We start from the raw sequence: 23,297 nt of genomic DNA, 5'->3' as shown, positions 1-23,297 counted from the left end.
GCTATCAAGACTGAATATAAATGTAAAATATCCTTAACAAAATATTAGCAACTTGAATCCAGCATTCTATAAAAGGTCAATACGTCATGAACAAGTGGTGTTTGTTCCAGAAAAGCAAGATATGGTTAACGTTCAGAAAATCAGTGTAATTCATCACATTAACAAATTAACAGATAAAAAGCATATGATCATGTCAATAGATGCAGAGAAAGCCCCTGACAAAATTTAATACCTGTTTGTGATAAAACTCTTTGTAAATTAGGAAAAGAAGGGAACTTTCTCAATTTGATAAAGGGTTGAATTGGGTGCCCTCGTTTGGACTTATTCTTGGTCTTGGTCCACATTCTGCTGAGTGTGGACCCATTGTAAATAAATTCTCTTTAAGATATTATTTCACTTAAAGTGTGGACCCACTGAATCAGGTTGGGCTTTAACCTAGATTACTGGTGTCCTTTATAGGCAGACAGAAAATCAGAGAGTGAAGGCAGGAGAGTCCACCATGTGCACTGCTACTGACAGAAAAGCCAAGGACCAAGGACTGCTGGCAGCCAACCCCAGAATTCCACAGTCTCCTGGAAGAAAGCATAGCCTTGCTGTTGCCTTAATTTTGGAGTACTCCTAGCCTCAAAACTGTGATCCAATAAATTTTCATTGTTTAAGTCAACCCGATATATGGTTTGTTTGAGCAGCTGGGAAACTAAAACAACATCTATGAAAAATCTACAGCAAATATTACAATATAAAAAATTGACAACACTACCCCCCATAATGGAAACAAGGAAAGGATGTTCACTTCTACCACTTTTTTTTTTTTTTCTTGCATCCTTCTTGATCTTTAATTTGTAAAACAAAAATCTTGGACAATAAATAATGATACCGAAGAAAATAAAGAAGCAGTGGATTTTGCATAGAGGGTGGGAAACCAGGAGGTGCAGGCTATGGCAGGCCAAGGGCTCCTGTTATTCAGTAGGATGTTCTTCAGACTACCAATAGGCTGCAGAGTGGTGGGCTCATGTTTCTTCTCCTTCCCTCCAAACAGCTTAGCTGGGAAGCTGAATGTGACGACTGGTCCTAATTTTTGCTGTTCATCCACTTTTCTTGATCTTGCTGTCTGATTCCATACATTCCAGAATGTACAAGGAATTTGTAATAAACTTCTAAGATGAAGGGAAATTTCTTACTCATTGTTTGCCTGAAATCTTGGCTCGTGTTCATTTTATTAAACAAAAAATAAGCTCCAAAAATGCCCATAACTCCAGCTACTAAAATTCCTTTAAAAATCTTCTTTGCCAGTGGCTCCATACTGTGGGCCACCCTGAGGCATGAACACAAGGCAGTTCTACCACTTTTATTACCATAGTCCTGTAAGTCCTAGTCATTGCAATAAGATAAAAAAAAAAAATCAGAAGACAAAGATTAAAAACAAAGATGTAAAAATGTCTTTATTCATAAATAGGATGAATGTTTATCTAGACAATACTAAGGAATCTACCAAAAAACTACTAGACCTGTGATAAACTGTGTTTCCAAAAATAGCCACTGTAAAATTTCCAATACTATATGTTCTTCCAGAATCCTACCACTCCCCCATCAGGAGGTGGAGTCTTTTCCACTCCCCTTGAATGGGCAATTTTGTGGCTGTCTTGAGGAACAGAATGCAGAGGAACCAATGCCGTGTGACTTCCAAGATTGGGTCATAACAGGTGATGCATTTGTCCATCTCTCTTTCAGGAGTTTTGCCCTTAGGAGTAGGATACCATGATGTGAAGGAGCTAAGCAGCCACATGAAAAGGCCATGTGCAAGCCTTCTAACCATATCCTCAGTATGCACCCTAAGAATAGTCAACCTCAGCCACCAGTCATGTGGGTGAGTGAGCCTTCAAATTATTTCAGCCATCAGCCTTTGAGCTGTTGAGACAAGTTGTATCCAAAGAGCTCTGCCTAAACTGCAGATTCATGGAAAAATATATATCAGTTTTTAAGTTCCTAAGTTTGGGAGGTTTTTATTCAGCAATTTTGCTGGTTTGGATGTATTATGTCCCCCAAAATGCCATGTTCCTTGATGCAGTCTTGTGGGGGCAGATGAATCAGTGTTGATTAGGTTGTAATCCTTTGATTGAGTGTTTCCCTGGAGATGTGACTCAGCCAACTGCGAGGAAAACATCTGATTGGATTATTTCCATGGAGATGTGGACCCCGCCCACTAGGATGGGTCTTGATTTAACACTGGAGCACCATAAAAAAGCTAACAAACAGAAGGACCTCAGAGCAGCTGAGAGTGACATTTTGAAGAGCAGCTAAGAGAGAAATTTTGGAGATGGCCCCTGAAAGCAGACTTTTGCTTAACTTTGGAGATGCTAGCCCAGAGTTTGCTCCGGAGAAGCTATGAGAGGACAAAATGCCCCAAGAGTAAGGATGAACAGGAGCTGAGAGAGAAGCTGGAACACAACCTAGGATCAACAGACACCAGCCACATGCCTTTCCAGCTAACAGAGGTTTTCCAGATGCCATTGTCCTTCCTTTGGTGAAGGTATACTTGTGTTGATGCCTTAATTTGGACATTTTCATGGCTTTCAGACTGTAAATTTGTAACCAAATAAATCCCCTTTATAAAAGCCAATCTATTTCTGGTATTTTGTGTAACAGCAGCATTAGCAAACCAGAACAGTCAGTACAAGAACTAAAACTGGTCACAAGGTCAACATACAAAAATCAATTGGATTTTTTAAAATACTACTAGCAAACAATTGGTAAGTGAAATTTAAAGTAATTTATTTAAATTATTCACAAAAATATTTTGAAGTCAATTTAAAAAATGCTGATAGAATCTCTGCACCTGAAATTACAAAAGATTGAAAGAGGAAATTAAGGAAGATTCCCAAGACATTCACAGGTTAAAAAACTCCCTTTATTAAAATTTTGTTAATTATCCCCAAATTAATCTACAGATTTAATACAATCCCAATCAAAACGTCATCAAGCGCAGGATACACTTTTTTCTCAAGTGCTCATGGAACATTCTCTAGGATAGACCACATGTTGGGTCACAAAGCAAGTCTCAACAAATTTAAAAATATTGATATTATACAAAACACTTTCTCAGACCACAATGGAATGAAGTTGGAAATAAATAAAAGGCAGAAGGTCATAAAATTCACAAACATATGGAGGCTAAACAACACCCTCTTAGAAAACCAGTGGGTAAAGGAAGAAATTACAAGAGAAATTAGTAAATACCTCAAGGCAAAGGACAATGAAAACACAACTTACCAAAACTTATGGGATGCAGCAAAGGCGGTGCTGAGAGGGAAATTTATTGCCCTAAATGCCTATATTAAAAGAGAAGAGAAAGCAAAAATTGAAGAGTTAACTGCTCACCTGGAGGAATTAGAGAAAGAACAGCAAACTAACCCCAAAGCAAGCAGAAGGGAAGAAATAACAAAGATTAGAGCAGAAATAAATGCAATTGAGAACAAGAAAACAATAGAGAGAATCAACAAAACCAGAAGTTGGTTCTTTGAGAAAATCAATAAAATCGATGGACCACTGGCTAGGCTAACAAAAAAAAAAAGAGAGAGCAGATGCAAATAAATGCAATCAGAAATGGGAAAGGAAATATAACTACCGACCCTGCAGAAATTAAGGAGATAATGAGAAAATACTATGAGCAACTATATGCTAATAAACTAGACAACTTAGATGAAATGGACAACTTCCTAGAAAAGCATAAACAACCAACATTAACTCAAGAAGAAATAGATGACCTCAACAAACCAATCACAAGTAAAGAGATTGAGTCAGTCATCAAAAAGCTCCCAAAAAGGAAAAGCCCAGGACCAGATGGTTTCACATGTGAATTCTACCAAGCATTCAAGAATGAATTAGTACCAATCCTGCTCAATCTCTTCAAAAAAATTGAAGAAGAGGGAAAGCTACCTAACTCTTTCTATGAAGCCATCATCACCCTAATATGAAAACCAGGCAAAGATACTACAAAAAAAGAAAATTATAGACCAATTTCTTTAATGAATATAGATGCAAAAATCCTCAACAAAATACTCGCAAATCGAATCCAGCAGCACATTAAAAGAATTATACACCACGACCAGGTGGGATTTATTCCAGGTATGCAAGGCTGGTTCAACACAAGAAAATCAATTAATGTAATACACCACATCAATAAATCAAAGCAGAAGAACCACATGATCATCTCGATCGATGCAGAAAAGGCATTTGACAAAATTCAACATCCTTTCCTGATGAAAACACTTCAAAGGATAGGAATAGAAGGGAACTTTTTCAATATGATAAAGGCAATATATGAAAAACCCACAGCTAACATCACACTCAATGGGGAGAGACTGAAAGCTTTTCCTCTAAGATCAGGAACAAGACAGGGATGCCCACTATCACCATTGTTATTCAACATTGTGCTGGAAGTTCTAGCTAGAGCAATTAGGCAAGAAAAAGAAATAAAAGGCATCCAAATTGGAGAGAAAGAAGTAAAACTTTCACTATTTGCAGATGACATGATTCTATATGTAGGAAATCCAGAAAAATCTACAGCAAAGCTACTAGAACTAGTCAATGAATACAGCAACGTAGCAGGCTACAAGATCAACATGCAAAAATCTGTAGTGTTCCTATACACAAGTAATGTGCAACAAGAGGAGGAAATCAAGAAAAAAATCCCATTTACAATAGCAACCAAAAGAATCAAGTACTTAGGAATAAACTTAACCAAGGACACAAAAGACCTTTACATAGAAAACTATAAAAAACTGCTAAAAGAAATTGAACAAGACCTGAAAAAATGGAAGAACATACCATGTTCATGGATTGGAAGACTAAATATAGTTAAGATGGCAATTTTACCTAAACTGATTTACAGATTCAATGCAATACCAATTCAAATCCCAACAACTTACTTTACAGAAATAGAAAAACCAATAACTAAATTTATTTGGAAGGGTAAGGTGCCCCGAAGAGCCAAAAATGTCTTGAGAAAGAGGAATGAAGTGGGAGGTCTCACACTACCTGACTTTGAAGCATATTACAAAGCTACAGTGCTCAAAACAGCATGGTACTGGCATAAGGACAGATATACTGATTAATGGAATCGAATTGAGTGTTCAGAAGTAGACCCTTACATCTATGGACAGCTGATCTTTGATAAGGCAGTGAAGCCGAAGCAACTGGGAAAGAGCAGCCTGTTCAATAAATGGTGTTTGGAGAACTGGATATCCATTTCCAAAAGAATGAAAGAGGATGTCCATCTCACACCTTATACCGAAATTAACTCAAAGTGGATCAAAGACCTAAACTTTAGCACCAAGACCATAAAACTCTTAGAAGAAAATGTAGGGCAATATCTTAAAGATCTTGTGAAAGGAGACGGTTTCTTAGACCTCACACCCAAGGCACTAGCAACCAAAGAACAAATAGACAAATGGGATCTCCTCAAAATTAAACACTTTTATACATCAAAGGACTTTGTCAGAAAAGTCAAAAGGCAACCTACACAATGGGAGATGATATTTGGAAACCACATATCAGATAAGGGTTTAATATCCCAAATATATAAAGGAAACCTGCATCTCAATAACAGAAAGACAAACAATCCAATTAAAAAATGGGCAAAAGACATGAACAGACATTTTTCTGAAGAGGAAATACAAATGGCTCAAAAGCATATAAAAAATGCTCAACTTCACTGGCTATTAAGGAAATGCAAATCAAAACCACAATGAGATATCATCTCACACCTACCAGAATGGCCATTATCCAAAAAAACAGAAAATGACAAGTGCTGCAGAGGATGTGGAGAAAGAGGCACACTTATTCATTGTTGGTGGGAATGTAGAATGCTGCAACCACTCTGGAAGACAGTATGGAGGTTCCTCAGGAAGCTAAATAGAGATTTGCCATATGACCCAGCTATTCCATTGCTAGGTATATACTCAGAGGAACTGAAACTTAAGACACAGAGATTTGTAAACCAATGTTTATTGCAGCATTATTCACAATTGCCAAGAGATGGAAACAGCCCAAATGTCCATCAAAGGACGAGTGGATAAACAAACTGTGGTATACACACATGATGGAATATTATGCAGCTGTAAGACAGAACAAAGACATAGATCATGTAATAATGTGGATGAACCTTGAGGACATTATGTTGAGTGAAGTTAGCCAGAAACAAAAGGACAGATTCTGTATGGTCTCACTAATATTAACAGACATTAATGAACAAACTTTGGGAGTTAAAAGCTGACAACACAGGCGACCAGGAGATAGAAAGAGGGCAGAGATCAGCCATTTGATGCTGAAGGACTACAGAATGTCTAGGATTGATTGCATAGATCCAGAAATAGATAGCATAATACTGTGTGATGGTAGCACAGTATTGTAAGTACACTGAACAAAGATGTCTGTGAGTAAAGCTGAAAGAGGTGGGATAGGAGAATGTATGACACAGAGGTAAAGATACATGATAAAGACTGGGACTGTATAACATGGCAAAAACTGGAGTGGCCAATGACTGTTACTAAATATACAAATATAAAAATGTTTTTGCATGTGGGAAAGCAAATGAATGTCAACCATGTAGAAATTTGAAAAAGGGATGGTATTCAGGAAAAAACATAATCAAAGCAAACTGGAGTCTATGGTCAACAGTAACATTGTAATATACCTCCATTAAATGTAACAAAGGCAATACACAAATGCTAAATGTATATGACAAGGGGATATAGGGGAGTAATATGGGATTCTTGGTAGTGGTGTTATTTGCTGTCCTTAGTAGTATATTGTATTGTATGACATGTTATTTTTCTTTTTATCATTTTTTATTGCTAAAAAAAAAACAATTTTTCTTGTAGTAATCAGTATGTTCAAGTGCTGATTGTGGTGATAAATGTACAACTTTATGATGATACCATGAACAACTGATTGTACACTGTGGATAAATGTATGGTATGTGAATATAACTCTATAAAATTGTAGGAAAATATATATATAGGAGTAAAAGTGTTGGAGAAAACATGGTGAGAGGGATGATGCCTCACCAATATGGAGTAAGTACAATGTGTAAACTCAGAATTGAATCTCAGAATATAGCCTAACGTGGACACAATAATTGTAATAGTCTTACAGCAGTTAACTCTATCCCTGAATTGTAAGGCCTATCTCTAAACTTTGAGATTCTGATCCCCTAGCGTATAACCTGATTGGTCTCTGGAACAATGCATATCTCTGAGACACCTGAAACTCAGAGCTAGAGCTTGGCAGATATGAATGTCAGTATTAGTGCATACAGCCACTGCCAAAAAAAATAAAAAAAGCTGAAAAAGAGCCCAGACTTCAATTAGTGATATGAATGAAGCAGGTCTGGTTAAGACCAGGGCAAGCCAGGCCAAAGGATAAAGGTTGAAACTGATTGTGTTTTAAAACTTCAACTTTCATATGAGACCAAGGGAATAGATATCTGTTTGGTACAGGATCTAAATTTTCTAAACGGTACAACTCTACAGTCGATTTGTTCAAACACCACAATTGCGTGGAACTTTGAATAGGAAGTGAGATACAGTAGGTTAGTATAGGCTGGAGTGATATAGTGACACATCCTAGAGTAATTTGGGCAGATAATAAAAAATATATTTACAGCCTCCCCCTCCCCAGCCCCGAGGATCTGGGGGGAAGGTGCGGATGTCTTGGACATCCTCACCTGGACTGGTGTTGATGTTGTCACAAACATTGGGACTGGCAGTTTGATGTGCTGAGCCCTCGAGCATGGGACTTGCCCTTATGAAGCTCATTACCACAAAGGAGAGTCTAAAGTTGTATGTAATGGTGCCTAAGAGTCTCCCCCTGAGTACCTCTTTGTTGCTCAGATGTGGCCCTCTCTCTCTCTAACTGAGCCATCTTGACAGGTGAACTTGCTGCCCTCCCCCCTACGTGGGACCCGACTCCCAGAGTTGTAAATCTCCCTGGCAATGCAGAGTATGACTCCCAGGGATGAATGTGGGCCCGGCATCGTGGGACTGAGAGTATCTTCTTGACCAAAAGGGGGATGCAAAATGAGACAAAATAGTTTCAGTGGCTGAAAGATTCCAAATGGAGTCGAGAGGTCACTCTGGTGGACATTCTTATGCACTATATAGATAACACCTCTTAGGCTTTAATGTATTGGAATAGCTAGAAGTAAATACCTGAAACTACCAAACTCCAACCCAGCAATCTGGACTCCTGAAGACAATTATATAATAATGTAGATTACAAGGGGTGACAGTGTGATTGTGAAGACCTTGTGGATCACACCCCCTTTATCTAGTGTATGGATGAGTGGAGGAATGGGGATAAAAACTAAAGGACAAATGGGGTGGGATGGGGGGATGATTGGGGTGTTCTTTTTTCACTTTTATTTTTTATTCTTGTTCTGGTTCTTTCTGATGTAAGGAAAATGTTCAGAGATAGATTGTGGTGACGAACGCATAACTAAGTTATCATACTGTGGACGGTGGATTGTATATCATGGATGATTGTATTGTGTGTGAATGTATTTCAATAAAACTGAATTTAATAAAAAAAAATGTCATCAAGCCATTTTGTAAAAAATGACCAGTGGATTCTAAAATTTCTATGAAAACGCAAATGACATAGATGGAAAAATCTATCTTATTAAAAGAAGAACCAAGTCTAAGACTTATACCGACTGATTACAACTTACTATAAAACAATAGTAATCAAGAACATGTTCTAAGAAAGAAAAAGAACAATGAAACAAAATCAGAACCCTGGAATAGACTCACAATTACACGGTCATTTAATTTCTAACAAAGGTGGCAAAGCAATCTAATGATGAAAGGAAAGACTTTTCAACAGATGGTGTTGTAAACTTAATATCCATATGGAAAAAAAATAAACCTCAACTCCTGCCTTACAACATAGACAAAAATTAATTTGATATGGATTACAGGCCTAAACATAAAAGCTAAAACAATAAAATTCCTAGAATATATACAATAATATATATTTTTTTAAGTTAGGCTAATGTTTCTTAGATGGGCACAGAAAATAATAACCATAAAAGAAAAGAGTGGAGATTAAACTTCACCAAAATTCAAACATTTTGCTCCTCAAAAGCCACAATTAAGAAAATGAAAATGATACCATACTAATTTATATAGTTTATATATAATATATATAAAGATCTATAAAAGCTCAATTTAATCTATGCTGGAAAGAAAGGAGAACAGCTTTTGCCTCTGCGGAAAATATGCACAAAATACATATCTGACAAATAACTCAAATCCAGAATGCATAAAGAACTTCTACAGCTAAATGATAAGAAATAAAATAAAATCGTCAAAAGATTTGAACAGAATGCACAGAATGCAGTGAACATGACGCTGTGTGGCTCCTGAGGCTTGGTTATAAAAGGCACACTACAGGAGCTTCTGGGGAGATGACAGAATAAGGACAGACAGAACTCACTCCTCCACTATAAAACACTAGAGAGGGAGGCCACTGGGAAGGAACCCTGAGCTCCATGGCCACTGGGCGTCTGCTCCCCAGCATGAAGCATAAATGCCCTCTCTGGAGTGGTCAGGGCAAGAGTGGCCATTAATTAAAAAGTCTAGTGGGAAGGCAGTAGCAGTGGGCGGGAGCAACCAGCAATGTCAGCCCCTTCTGAGAGCGACTTTCAAACTTGCACCAACATATTGGCAGCATCTGGGCAGCCCTGCGCACTGTATATGTCCAGACCCAACAAGGTGCTGACTGTTCAAGAGGGGCCATAGAATGCCTGGGAGTGCAGTTTTGTGGTGTGAGCAGTGGAGAGACTGTGCTTTGAGGGATGGGGTGAGTTTGTTTCGCCAGGACCTCATCCCAGAGCTGGCACAGTGAGATGGCCACTGGACAAGGGAGTGAACAGCAGCTCTCCACTCCCTTGCACCCACCTTAACAATTAACTGGGGAGATAATTCTCCACAGCCACGTGGCTGGGAGATTCCAAGGGAACCTGACAGGCAGCAAGCGAGAACTGACCACATTTATTGTCTCACTACAGAAGTCTGGGGGTACACAAGCAAGAAGCAAGGATAGTACAGGGTGCCATGCAGAAATACCAGGAACCCCTCCCACACCCAGAGACTCATGAGTACATGGCAGGCAGGGAGTGGGGCACATTTGAGCAGGATGGAACCCATGAGCAGGGTCCCTGCCAAGCTGCACGGGGCCCACATTGCATTCTCAGGGCAAGCAGGCTCCAGTGCACACAGAGAACTGGTGCACTGACTGGATTCCCACCCAGTTTGGACCCCACCCAGCAAACAAGTGAAGTTGGGGGAACACTGGCTTAAGAGTAAGAAGTAGCTCAAGAGTGCCATCTGCTGGTAGGGTAGGAGAAGTTCATTCCAGCAAGCTGTAGCTCTGCCAAATTATATATAAATGCTCAAGTAATCCTGCATTTCCCAAAATAATTTTACCAAGATAAGCAAATGCCCCAAAGCCAACAAAAAATCATAAAGCACCTGAAGAAACAAGTAGATATGGACAAACCAAATGAACAAATTTAAAAGCCAGAAGAGAAACAAAGTTTAGAACAATTAATAAAAGAATACAAACAAACCTCCAAAAAACTTGAATGAGGTAGTTAAAGACATAAAGGACATCAAGAAATCTCTAGAAGAGCATAAAGAAGAATTTGTAAGAGTAAATAAAAAATAGCAGATTCTATGAAAATAAAAGACACTGTTGATCAAATTAAAAATATACTGGAGACACACAACAGCTGATTTGAAGAGGCAGAAGAAAGGATAAGTGAACTAGAGGGGAGACCAACTGAATATGAACACACAAAAAACAAATGGCAAAAAAAATGAAAAATTTGAAATGGAGCTTAGGGAAATGATGGACATGAAGCGCACAAATATAAGAATTACTTGTGCTACAGAAGAAAACAAGAGTAAAGGGCTAGGAAGAGTGTTTCAAGACATAGTTGGGGAAAACTTCCCAACCCCTCTAAACAACATAAATATGCAAATCAAAGATGCCCCACAAACTCCATATAGAATAAATCCCAATAAACCCACTCCGAGACATATACTGATCAGATTGTCAACTGCTGAAGTGAAGGAGAAAGTTCTGAAAGCAGCAAGAGAGAAGCAATTCACCACATACAGGGAAACAATGTAAGACTAAGCACTGGCTACTCAGTGGGCACTATGGAGGCAAGAAAGCAGTGGTATGACATATTTAAGGTCCTGGAAGAGAAGAATCACCAGCCAAGAATTCTTTATCCAGCAAAGCTCTCTTTCAAAATTGAGGGAGAGTTTAAAATTTTCACAGACAAATGCTGAGAGAATTTGTTAACAAGAGACCCACCCTGCAAGAAATACTAAAGGGAGCTCTACTGGTTGAGAAAAAAAAGCAAGGAGAGCAAGTTCTGGAGAAGGGCACAAAACTGAAGGTATTAGTAAGGATAACTTAAAGGAAAAAAGGAGAGAGGGGGGAAAATGATCTGACAACAATAAACCAAAGGATAAGATGGCTGTTTCAAGAACTCCCTTTACAGTAGTATCTTTGAATGTGAATGGATTAAACTCTGCAATTAAAAGATAAAAATTGGTAAAATAGTTTAAAAAGTATGACCCATCAATAAGCTGTTTACAAAAGACTCATCTTAGACACTGTGCAGAGACTGAAAGTGAAAGGATGGAAAAAAATATTCCATGTAAGCAGCAGCTAAAAGAAAGTAAGGGTAGCTATACTAATATCAGACAAAATGGACTTTAAATGCAATGATGTCATAAGAGACAAAGAAGGATACCATGTACTAATAAAATGGACAATTCACCAAGAAGAAATAACAATCATGAATGTGTATTTACCCAAAAGTACATGAGATAAAAACTGGCTAAACTGAAGGAAGCAATAGACCTTTATACAATAATAGCAAGAGATTTCAATACACCACTCTCTTCAATAGATAGAACAACTAGACAGAGGAGCAATAAGGAAATTGAAAACCTAAACAATATGATAAATGAATTAGACTTAACAGATATATATATATATATATAGATAGATAGATAGATAGATATAAAATATATAATATAATATATATATTCATTACATCCCAAAGTACCAGGATATAAATTCTTTTCTAGCACTCATGGAACATTCTCCAGGATAGATCATATGCTGGGACACAAAACAAGTCATAATAAATTTTAAAAGATTGAAACTATTCAAAGCACATTCTCTGACCATAAAGGAATACAGCTAGAAATCAATAACCACCAGATCTTTCACAAATATATGGAGGTCAAATAGCACATTCCTAAATAATCAGTGGGTCAAAGAAGAAATTGCAAGGGAAATTGCTAAATATCTAGAGATGAACAAAAATGAGAACACAACATATCAAAACCTATGGGATGCAGCAAAGGCAGTGTAGAGAGGGAACTTCATAGCTCTAAATGCATATATCAAAAGGCAAGAAAGAGCTAAAACCAAAGACCTAACTGAACAACCAAAGAGGCTAGAGAATGATCAGCAAACTACCCTAAAGCAAGTAGAAGAAAAGAAATAAAGATTAGAGCAGAAATAAATGAGCTGGAGAGTAAAAAACAATAGAGAGTAAATAAAACCAAAAGTTCATACTTTGAGAAGAGAAACAAGTTTGACAGACCCTTAATTGGGCTGACAAAGTTAAAAAGAGAGAAGACCCAAATAAACAATCAGAAATGAGAGCAGAGTTATTACTATTGATCCCAAAGAAATTAAAAACAAGCAAACAAAAAAACATGAGGATACTATGTTGGATTTTGTCAAATGCTTTTTCAGCATCTATTGAGATGATCATTTCATTTTTCTCTTTTGATTTGTTAATGTTTTGTATTACATTGATTGATTTTCCCGTGTTGAACCACCCTTGCATGCCTGGAATGAACCCCACTTGATCATGGTGTATGACCCTTTTAATGTGTCTTTGGATTCAATTTGCAAGTATTTTGTTGAGAATATTTGCATCTATATTTATTAGGGAGATTCGCCTACAGCCTTCCTTTTTTGCAGCATCTTTGCCTGGTTTTGGTATTAGACTGATGCCAGCTTCATAAAATATGTTAGATAGTGTTCCATTTTCTTCAATGTTTTGAAAGAGTTTAAGTAAGATTGCTGTCAGTTCTTTTTGGAAAGTTTGGTAGAATTACCCTGTGAAGCCATCCAGCCCTGGGCATTTATCTGTGGGAAGTCCCTTGATGACTGATTAGATCTCTTTGCTTGTGATTGGTGGTTGAGGTCTTCTATTTCTTCTCTGGTCAGTCTAGTTTGTTCATATGTTACCAGGAAATCATCCATTTCCTCTACATTATCCAGTTTGTTGGCACACAGTTGTTCATAGTATCCTCCTATAATTTTTTAAATTTCTTTGGGATCTGCAGTAATGTCACCTCTCTCATTCATTATTTTGTTTATATGGGTCTTCTCTCTTTTTGATTTTGTCAGTCTAGCTAGGGGCTTGTCAATCTTGTTGATCTTCTCAAGAACCAACTCTTGGTGTTATTTATCTCTCTATTTTTTTGTTGTTGTTGTTCTCTATGTCACTTATTTCTGCTTTAATCCTTATTTCTTTTCTTCTACTTGGCTTAGGATTAGTTTGCTGTTCATTTTCTAGCTTCTTCAGTTGTTCCATTAGTTCTGTGATTTTAGGTCTTTCTTCCTTTCTGATGTATGTATTTAGTGCTATAAACATCCCTCTCAGTACCACTTTTGTTGCATCCCATAGGTCTCAGATCCCCGGAAGATCTGAAAGCAGTGACACGAGCAGATATCTGCACACCAATGTTCATAGCAGCATTATTCACAATTGCCAAGAGATGGAAACAACCCAAATGTCCTTCAACAGATGAGTGGATGGATAAAATGTGGTGTATACACATGATGGAGTACTGTGGGCAGTGGGAAGGGGCAATGTCATGAAGCATATGACAGCTTGGATGAACCTTGAAGACATAGTGCTGGGCAAAATAAGCCAGGCACAAAAGGAGAGGTATTGTGTGCTACCACTAATGTGAACATTGCTGGGGGAGAATGCAGGGGTGCTGGGCTTCCTCACCTTGATGGTTGCTGATGTGCTCACGGACATTGCGGACTGGTGGTTTGATGGGCTGAGCCCTCAATCATGGGACTTGCGCGTGGGAGAACTGTTGCTGCAGGGGAGAGGCTGGGCCCGTTTGTGGTTGTGCCTGGGTGTCTCCTCCTGGGTGCCTCTTTGTTGCTCAGATGTGGCACTCTCTCTCTAGCTAAGCCAACTTGGTGGATGAAATCGCTGCCTTCCTGACTCTGTGGGATCTGGCACCCACGGGTGTGAATACCCCTGGCAACATGGAATATGACTCCCAGGGAGGAATGTGGGCCTGGCATCCTGGGATGGAAGGCATCTTCTTGACCAAGGGGGGGATGTGAAGTGAGGTGAGGTAAGTTTCAGTGGCTGAGAGATTCTTGGGGGAGCTGGGAGGTCACTCTGGTGGGCACTCTTGAGCATGGTACAGATAACCCTGTTTGGGTTCTGGTGAATTGGAATGGCTAGCAGTGATTACCTGAAACTATCAAACTACAGCCCAGGACCCTTGAATCTTGAAGATGAGTATAGAAGATGTGTCTTATGACAGGTCACAATGTGAGTGGGAGAGCCATATGGATAGCACTCCCCTTTGTCTAGTGTATGGATGGATGAGTAGAAAAATGGGGGCAAAACAAACAAACAAACAAACCAAAAAACCACACAGTGTTCTTTTTACTTTAATTGTTCTTTTTCACTTTAATTTTTATTCTTATTACTTTCATGTATGTGGTAATGAAAATGTTCAAAAATTAATTTTGGTGATGGATGCACAGCTACATGGTGGTACTGTGAACAACTGACTGTATGTTTTGTATGACTTCATGGTATGTGAATATATCTCAATAAAAGTGAATTATTAAAAAGAAAAGAAAGAGGATATTATGAACAACTGTATGCCAACAAGGTAGACAATTTAGAGGAAATGGACAATTTCCTGGAAACACATGAACAACCTAGATGGACCCAAGAGGAAATAGAAGACCTCAACAAAACAATTACAAGCAAAGATCCAATCAATCATGAAAACTCTACCTAAAAATAAAATCCCAGAGCCAGATGACTTCACAGGGGAATTTGACCAAACTTTCCAAAAAGAATTGGCACAATTCTTACTCAGACCCTTTCAAAAAATTGAAGATAAAGGAACAATACTAACTCATTTTATGAAGCTAATATCACTCTAATATCAAAACCAGGTAAAGGTACTACAGAAAAGGAAAACTATAGGCCAATCTCCCTAATGAGTATACATGCAAAAATTCTCAACAAAATACTTGCAAATAATATCCAAAGGCACAGTAAAAGAATTACACACCATGACCAAGTGGTATTCATCCCTTGCATGCAAGAATGTTTCAACATAAGAAAATCAATCAATGTAATAAAACCCATTAATAAATCAAAAGGGAGAAATCAAATGCTCATTGAGATAGAGATTAGAATAGCATTTGACAAAGTTTAGCATCCCTTTTTGACAAAATACTTCAAAAGGTAGGAATTGAGGGAAACTTCCTCAATATGATAAAGGGCATATATGAAAAAAAAAAACCCACAGCTAGCATAATACTCAATGGTGAGGGACTGAAAAGTCTTTTCCCTAAGATCAGTTGTGAGACAAGGATGCCCAGTGTCACTACTGTTTTTCAACATTGTGCTAAAAGTTCTAGCCAGAGCAGTTTGCCAAGATAAAGAAATAAAAGGATCCAAATTGGAAAGGAAGAAGTAAAACTGTCAATATTTGCAGATGATATGATCTTCTGGGAAATCCTGAGAAATTGATGACAAAGCTACTTGAGTTAATAAATAAATTCAGCAGAGTGGTGGATACAAGATTAATGACATAAGTCAGTAATGTTCGCATACACTAGTATGGAAAACTGACCAAAACTGAAGAGGCAATCAAGAAAACATTCCATTTACAATAGCAACTAAAAAAGTCAAATACATAGGAATAAATTTAACCAAGGATGTAAAAGACTTCTACACAGAAAATTACAAATAGTTACTAAAAGAAATCAAAGGGGAACTAAAGAGGTGGAAAGATATTCCATGTTCATGGATAGGAAGGCTAAACATCATTAAGATGTCAATTCTACCCAAACTGATCTACAGATTAGATGAAATTACAATTAAAATTCTAACAACCTACTTTGCAGACTTGGAAAAGCTAGTTAACAAAATTATTTGCAAGGGAAAAGTGCATCAATTTGCCAAAAACATTCTAAAAGAAGAAGAATGAAATGGGAGGACTTACACTTCCAGGCTTTGAAGCCTACTATAAAGCCAAAGTTGTCAAACAGCATGCTATTGGCACAAAGATAGACATACTGATCAATAGAATTGAAAAGAGAGTTCAAAAATAGACACCCAGATGCATTGTTGACTGATTTTTTTGTCCCAAATCCACTGAACTGGGACAGAACAGTCTCTTCAACACCTGGGGCTCGAAGAACTGGATATCCATAATCATAAGAATGAATGAGGACCCCTACCTCACACCCTACATAAAAACTAACTCAAAGTGGATCAAAGACCTTGCTCTAGTTTGCTAATACTGTCAGAATGCAAAACACCAGAGAAGGACTGGCTTTTATAAAAGGGGTTTATTTGGTTACACAGTGACAGTCTTAAGGCCATAAAGTGTCCAAGATAACACATCAGCAATTGAGTACCTTTACTGGGGGATGATGGCCAGTGGTGTCCAGAAAACCTCTGTTAGCTGGGAAGGCATGTGGCTGGTGTCTGCTCCAAAGTTCTGGTTTCAAAATGGCTTTCTCCAGGACGTTCCTCTCTAGGCTGCAGTTCCTCAAAAATGTCACTCTTAGTTGCACTTGGGATATTTGTTCTCTCTCAGCTTCTCCAGAGCAAGAGTCTGCTTTCAACGGCTGTCTTCAAACTGTCTCTCATCTGCAGCTCCTGTGCTTTCTTCAAAGTGTTCCCCTTGGCTGTAGCGCCTCTTCAAAACATCACTCACAGCTGCACTAAGTTCCTTCTGTTTGTCAGCTCATTTATATGGCTCCACTGATAAAGGCCCACCCTAAATGGGTGGGGCCATGCCTCCATGGAAATTATCTCATCAGAGTCATCACCTACAGTTGGGTGGGAAGCATTTCCATGCAAACAACCTAATCCAAATGTTCCAACTTAATCCCCACTAATATGTCTGCCCCACAAGATTGCATCAAAGAATATGGCTTTTTCCGGGGGACATAATACATTCAAACCAGCACAGACCTCAATATAAGAGACAGCACAATAAAACTCTTAGAAGATAATATCAGAAACATCTTCAAGACCTAGTAACAGGAGGTAGCTTTTAGACCTTATACCCAAAGCACAAGCAACAAAACAAAAAAATAGATAAATAGGAACTCCTCAAAATCAAGTTTCTGTATCTCAAAAGACTTTTTCAAAAAAGTATAGAGAAAGTTAATTCAATGGGAGAAAATATTTGGAAACCATATATCTGATAAGAGACTGATATCCTACAACTCAACAACAATAGTACAAACAGCCCAAATATAAAATGGGAAAAAGATATGAAAAGACATTTTACCAGAGCAGATACAAATGGCTACAAAACACATAAAAAAATGTTCATCTTCACTAAGTGTTAGGGAAATGCAAATCAAAAGCACAATTAGATACCATCTCAAAACAATAAGAATGGCTGCCATTAAACAAGCAGGGAACAACGAACGCTGGAGAGGATATGGAGACATTGGCAGTTTCTCAGAAAACTAGTTATCAAATTACTCTACAATCCGGCAATTGCACTTCTCAGTATATACCCAAAAGATCTGAAAGCAGTGACACAAACAGATATTTGTACACTGATGTTCATAGCAGCATTGTTCACAATTGCCGAGAGATGGAAACAATCCAAGTGTCCTTCAACAGATGAGTGGATAAACAAAATGTGGTATAAATATATGATGGAATACTATGTGGCAGTAAGAAGGAACAAGGTCCTGAAACATATTGTAACACAGACGAACCTTGAAGATATAATTCTGAGTGAAATAAGTCAGACACAAAATGAGAGTTATTGTATATTACCACTACTATGAACTCTCTGAACACAGTAAAATCAATTTCTTATAATGTAGAATATTGGGGATCTAGAAAGAAACTAGTGAAGGGGGAATGATAACCTAATATGTTCAGATATGTTAATAAGGGTGAATTTAAAGATATGGGAATGGTTAGGGGTGATGATTGTTAATGGGATATACATATCAGAGTGACATTGAAGGCAAACAGGATTGAAAGGGGTTGTTTAAAAGCATGTATCCCACCAATCAGCATCACAAATATAGATAGGTGCTTGCATGATATACTTCTAAGGCATGACACTGGTACAGAGAGTTGACAACAGAATGCTACATGGGAAAAATTGCATACCAGGGACTATAATTAATAGAAATACCTTACTAGTACCACACAAATACTAGGGACAAATAATTAATGGTTGAAAAGAGCTATGAGGTGTTTTGGGACATGAGAATTGTTTAAAATGGAGAGTGATGAGGATTGTACAACTAAGTGATGATAATGTGAGATACTGATTGTCGAGTACAGAACACATGCTATGTGAAATTAGGAACCCCTTACTTTATAAGTCAAGCCCTCAATCTTGAGGCTTGCTCTTGTGAAACTTATGGTTGTAAAGAGGAGGCTAAGTTCACCTATAATTAGGTCTAGGAGTCATCTCCAAAGAATCTCTTTCGTTGCTCGAATGTGAACTTTCTCTTTCTAAGTTCATCTCTGCAAATGAATTCATCACCCTCCCCCTGATGTGGGACAGGACCCCCCAAATAGGTGAATCTCCCTGGTAATGTGGGACACAGATTCCGGAAATGAGCCTGACCCTGGCCTTGAGGGATTGAGAATGCTTTTTTGACCAAAAGGGGGAAAAGCAAGGCAACAAAATAAAGTTTCAGTGGCTAAGGGATTTCAAATACAGTTGAGAGGCTGTCCTGGAGGTTACTCCTAGTCAAGCTTCAGCTAGATAACCCAAAGGGCCACTGTATGATAAGCCCAAGTCAATAGCAGCCCCCAAAACCCTAAAGAATACCTGGGTCCCTATATGAGACTCTGTAAGTTTCACTCACTAAGTTTATTCCTCAGAAACTTAAATCCTCCAGAGAGCTCCTAGGCCAGCTAAGCCCCAAAACCCAGAGGAAACAGCCTCTTCAAGAAAAATCACCAGATGCATCCCCTTTTCCCCATAATGTTGACCCCTTTTTCAATATGACCAAGTTGGGGTGGTCACTGCCTGGACATTCCTGAAGATTGGGAAAATGCTTAAACTAGAGGAAGGGGTAGCAACAGAAACGATGGAATTTAACAAAGGATTATGAATAATGAATCTCTATATAATTTTCTTCTTATTGGTTGCTGGGGGATTAGAATAGCTAGAAGGAAAGGACTGATATGGTGGAACTATAACCCATAACATTCTTTGAAATTTGCTGTATAGCTACTTGGTAAACTGTAATTTGAAAGTTATCACCTTTTTGTATATATATTTCACAATAAAGAAATAACTGAAACTATAACATTCTTGGAAATTTCCTAAATAACCACTTGTTAAATTGTACTTTGAAAGGGATCACCTTTTGCATATATGTTATACTTTACAAGGAAATAACTGAAACTGTGGAATTGTAACCCATAATATTCTTTTTTGCTAACTACTTATTAAACTGCACTTGGAAAGTTATCACTTCTATGTAAAATATGATATTTCACAATTTATAAAAAAAGATTTGAACAGACACCTCACAAATGAAAATATACAAATGACCAATATTGCATGATAAAGTGCTCATCATCATTAATCATTAGAGAAATAGAAATCAAAATCTTAAGAGATTCCATTATGCATCCATCAAAATAACTCAAATTGAAGACTGACAAGCCCCAAGTCTGGTTAGTATGAAGGGCAACTGTAACTCTCATATATTGCTGTGGGAATGGAAAGTGTGTAAGTGTATCAGTATACATACAATATCTCTCTTTTGTGTATAAGTCAGACACAAAAGGAGAGATATTGTATGTTACCACTTCTATGAACTGCCTGAGCAATGTAAAATCAATGTCTTATAATATAGAATATTGGGGACCTAGTGATAGACAGAAGCTAGTGGAGGGGGAATAATAATCTAATATGTTTAGATATGTTAATGATGGTGAATTCAAAGGTATGGGAATGGATAGGGGTGATGATTGTTAATAGGATTATAAGTATCAGAGCTGTAGTGAAGGTGAATAGGCTTGAAAGGGGTTGTTTAAAGGCATGTATCCCACAGATCAGCACTACAAATATACATAGGTGCTTGTATGATATATTTCTAAGGTATGACACTAGTACAGAGAGTTGACAACAGAACAGTATATGGGAAAAAACTACCTATTGCATATTAGAGACTTTAATTATAGGAATACCATACAGTACCACACAAATATTAGGGACAAATAGGAATGAAATGAAATAAATAGAAATGAAAAGAGCTATGAGGTGTTTTGGGTCATGAAAATTGTTTAAAATGGATATTGATGAGGACTGTACAACTAAGTGATGATAATGTGAGATATGGATGGATAATTGTGTATAGAACATATGCTACGGGAACTTAAGAACCCCCTATTAAAAAAAACTTAAACAAAAATGATTTTACTATATGAATTAATTTATATAAAGTTCTATAAAAGGTCAATTTAATTTATGCTGGAAAGAAAGGAGAACAGCTTTTGTCTCTGGAGTGGCAGTGAAGGAGCATGGGGGTACATTTTAGGGTGAGCGTAATATTCTGTATCTTGAAAGGAGTTTTAGTTACAAATGTGGATGTGTTTTTCAAAACTCACTAAATGGTTACTTACATTTTTTACATTATCATTTGTAAATTATCCCTATATTTGTAAAATATACAAATATATTTGTTATATGCACACATACATGCACATATTGAACCTTAGTTAACTATATGCATGCTAAAAATGTTTAGCGGTTTAGTGTACCAATGTCTGCAACCAATTTTTAAATTCATCAGATAAAACATGGATTTATGAGTAGGCAGATAGAATGATATGCTAAAAAGAAAATATAACAAGATGTTAATTTTAGAATCTTGATTTAGGACATATGTGTGTTCATGATACAATACTTTCAAATTTTCTGCATGTTTAAAACTTTGTAGTTTCTTTTGGTATGATAGGAGAATATTGGAAGGAATGATGTTATTTCAGGATATTTGTTTTTCCCATTGCTTTGCTTTGTTTTGCTTGGGAATTTTTATTATTATTATTATTTGATAAAATAAAAAAATAAAGTTTTGCTTAATAAAAATTTGGGAGGGATTACAATTATGTGAGGGCCTTAAAGAGAAGATATAGTTTAGGAAAGCATAAACTATCAAGATATGATGAAATCAGGAAGAAATTTAAAACACTTTCTAAACGGTAATGAAAATTGTTAAGAGTAAGGTAAGATGGTGGAGTAGGCAGCTCCAAACTCTGATCTCCCACAAGAAACAAAAACAAAAAAACAAAAAACAAAACAAAACAAAAACAAAAACAAAAAAACAGAAATTTGCAGAATCAACTTTCTCAGTATTTGGGAAACCAGTCAGAAGTTTTTAGCAACAAAGAAAGTGCTGAATTAAGGAAAAAGCAACTTAGGAGAAAAGCTTTATGACACTATTACTAGCCCTTGCCCCACAATTGTTCTCTAGCTCAGAAGCAGTTTAAGAAACTGGGGAGCCCATTTTCCCAGTGTGGTACCCTAGGCCCTGGTTTCAGAGGCAGCAAACAGAACTTATTTGCAAATTTGTGTGTATATATGTTCTAAAATATCTGGTGAATACTGTCTGAAAGGCAGACCCAACACAGTCATCTCTGTTTTGCCAATCTCAAATCTCCAAGTAGAGAACAAATGGGCATTGCTCAAAATAACTGCAATGGAATGATCAAAAGTAATGATCAGCCATGAGAGGTGAAGGATTACAATTGAGCAGTTCAATAGAGCACCTGAGGCCCAGTAAGAAAATCTGGGGAGAATTTCCTTGATAAATTAGGGCATTCAGGAGCTTCCATGAATTTAGGGAAATTTAGAAAGCCACACTGCAAAGCCGGAGTAAGAAGCATGCTCAGTGAGGACCTGAGAAGACCCTAAGCTTTCATCTCAGGCTAACTGTTAGCTCAGATCAAGCCTGGTAAAGTGTTGAAGAAGAATCCAGCACAGGACCAATCTGCAAAGACTGGAAGAGCTGATTTCACAACAGAAACCATGGAGGCCAAAGATCAATGAAATAAAATTGAGAATCCAGACATAAACCCATAACCCTTTTGCCAGTTGAATTTTTATAAGGGTGCCAAGTGCATTCAATGGGGAAAACATAGTCTCTTCAGCAAATGATGCTGAGATCCTGGATATCCACATGCAAAAGAATAAGAGTGGACCCATAGCTCACACCATATACAAAAATTAACTCAAAATGGATGAACAATCTATATTTAAAATCTAAAACCATAAAATTCTTAGCAGAAAACATGAGACAATCTTTATAATCTTGGCTTTGGCAATGGCTTCTCAGATATGACATCAAAAGTACAAGTAACAAAAATAAATAAACTGGACTTACTTCATCAAAATTAAAAGTATTGTTCAAAGAACATTATCCAGAAAATCAAAAGACAACCTAATCCACATATCTATATATCTGAGAAAGGTCTAATAACAGAATTTGTAACTAACTCCTTCAACTCAGCAACTAAGACAAACAACCCAATTAAAATATGGGGAAATATTTGAACAGAAGTTTCTCCAAAGAAGATATGACCAGTAAGTTCATGAAAAGATATTCAACATCATTAATCATTAAATGGAATGCAAATCAAAATAACAATTAGATATCACTTCATAACCAACAAGATTGGTATTTTTTTACAAGTAAAGTGCTGACAAGAATGTGAAGAAACTTGAACCCTACTGCATTGCTGGTAGGAATGACTAATGGTGCAGCTGCAGCAGAAAACAATTTAGTGGTTCCTCAACATGTTAAACATATAATTACCGTATGATCCAGCAATTCCTTTTTTAGGTATATATGTAAAAGAAATTAAAACAGGGACTGAAACAGATTCTTGTACACCAATAGTCGAA

The 23,297-nt window shown here is 37.3% G+C and overlaps 1 protein-coding gene across 1 annotated transcript in view; it reads right to left on the bottom strand.

The window, feature by feature from the left end:
- Positions 1-1,071: 1,071 nt before the first annotated feature.
- The window catches only part of LOC119512109 (protein CEBPZOS-like), a 113,784-nt gene continuing 91,558 nt past the window's right edge, over positions 1,072-23,297 (bottom strand). Inside the window, exon 3 of the mRNA XM_037806624.1 lies at positions 1,072-1,315. Coding sequence (XP_037662552.1) covers positions 1,072-1,315 — 244 coding nt within the window. The remainder of the gene's footprint in view (positions 1,316-23,297) is intronic.

Source organism: Choloepus didactylus, chromosome 17 (assembly GCF_015220235.1).
Source record: "Choloepus didactylus isolate mChoDid1 chromosome 17, mChoDid1.pri, whole genome shotgun sequence".
Taxonomy (NCBI): domain Eukaryota; kingdom Metazoa; phylum Chordata; class Mammalia; order Pilosa; family Megalonychidae; genus Choloepus; species Choloepus didactylus.
The sequence above is the reverse complement of the archived record's forward strand: the minus strand, read 5'-3'. Positions and strand labels throughout refer to the sequence as shown.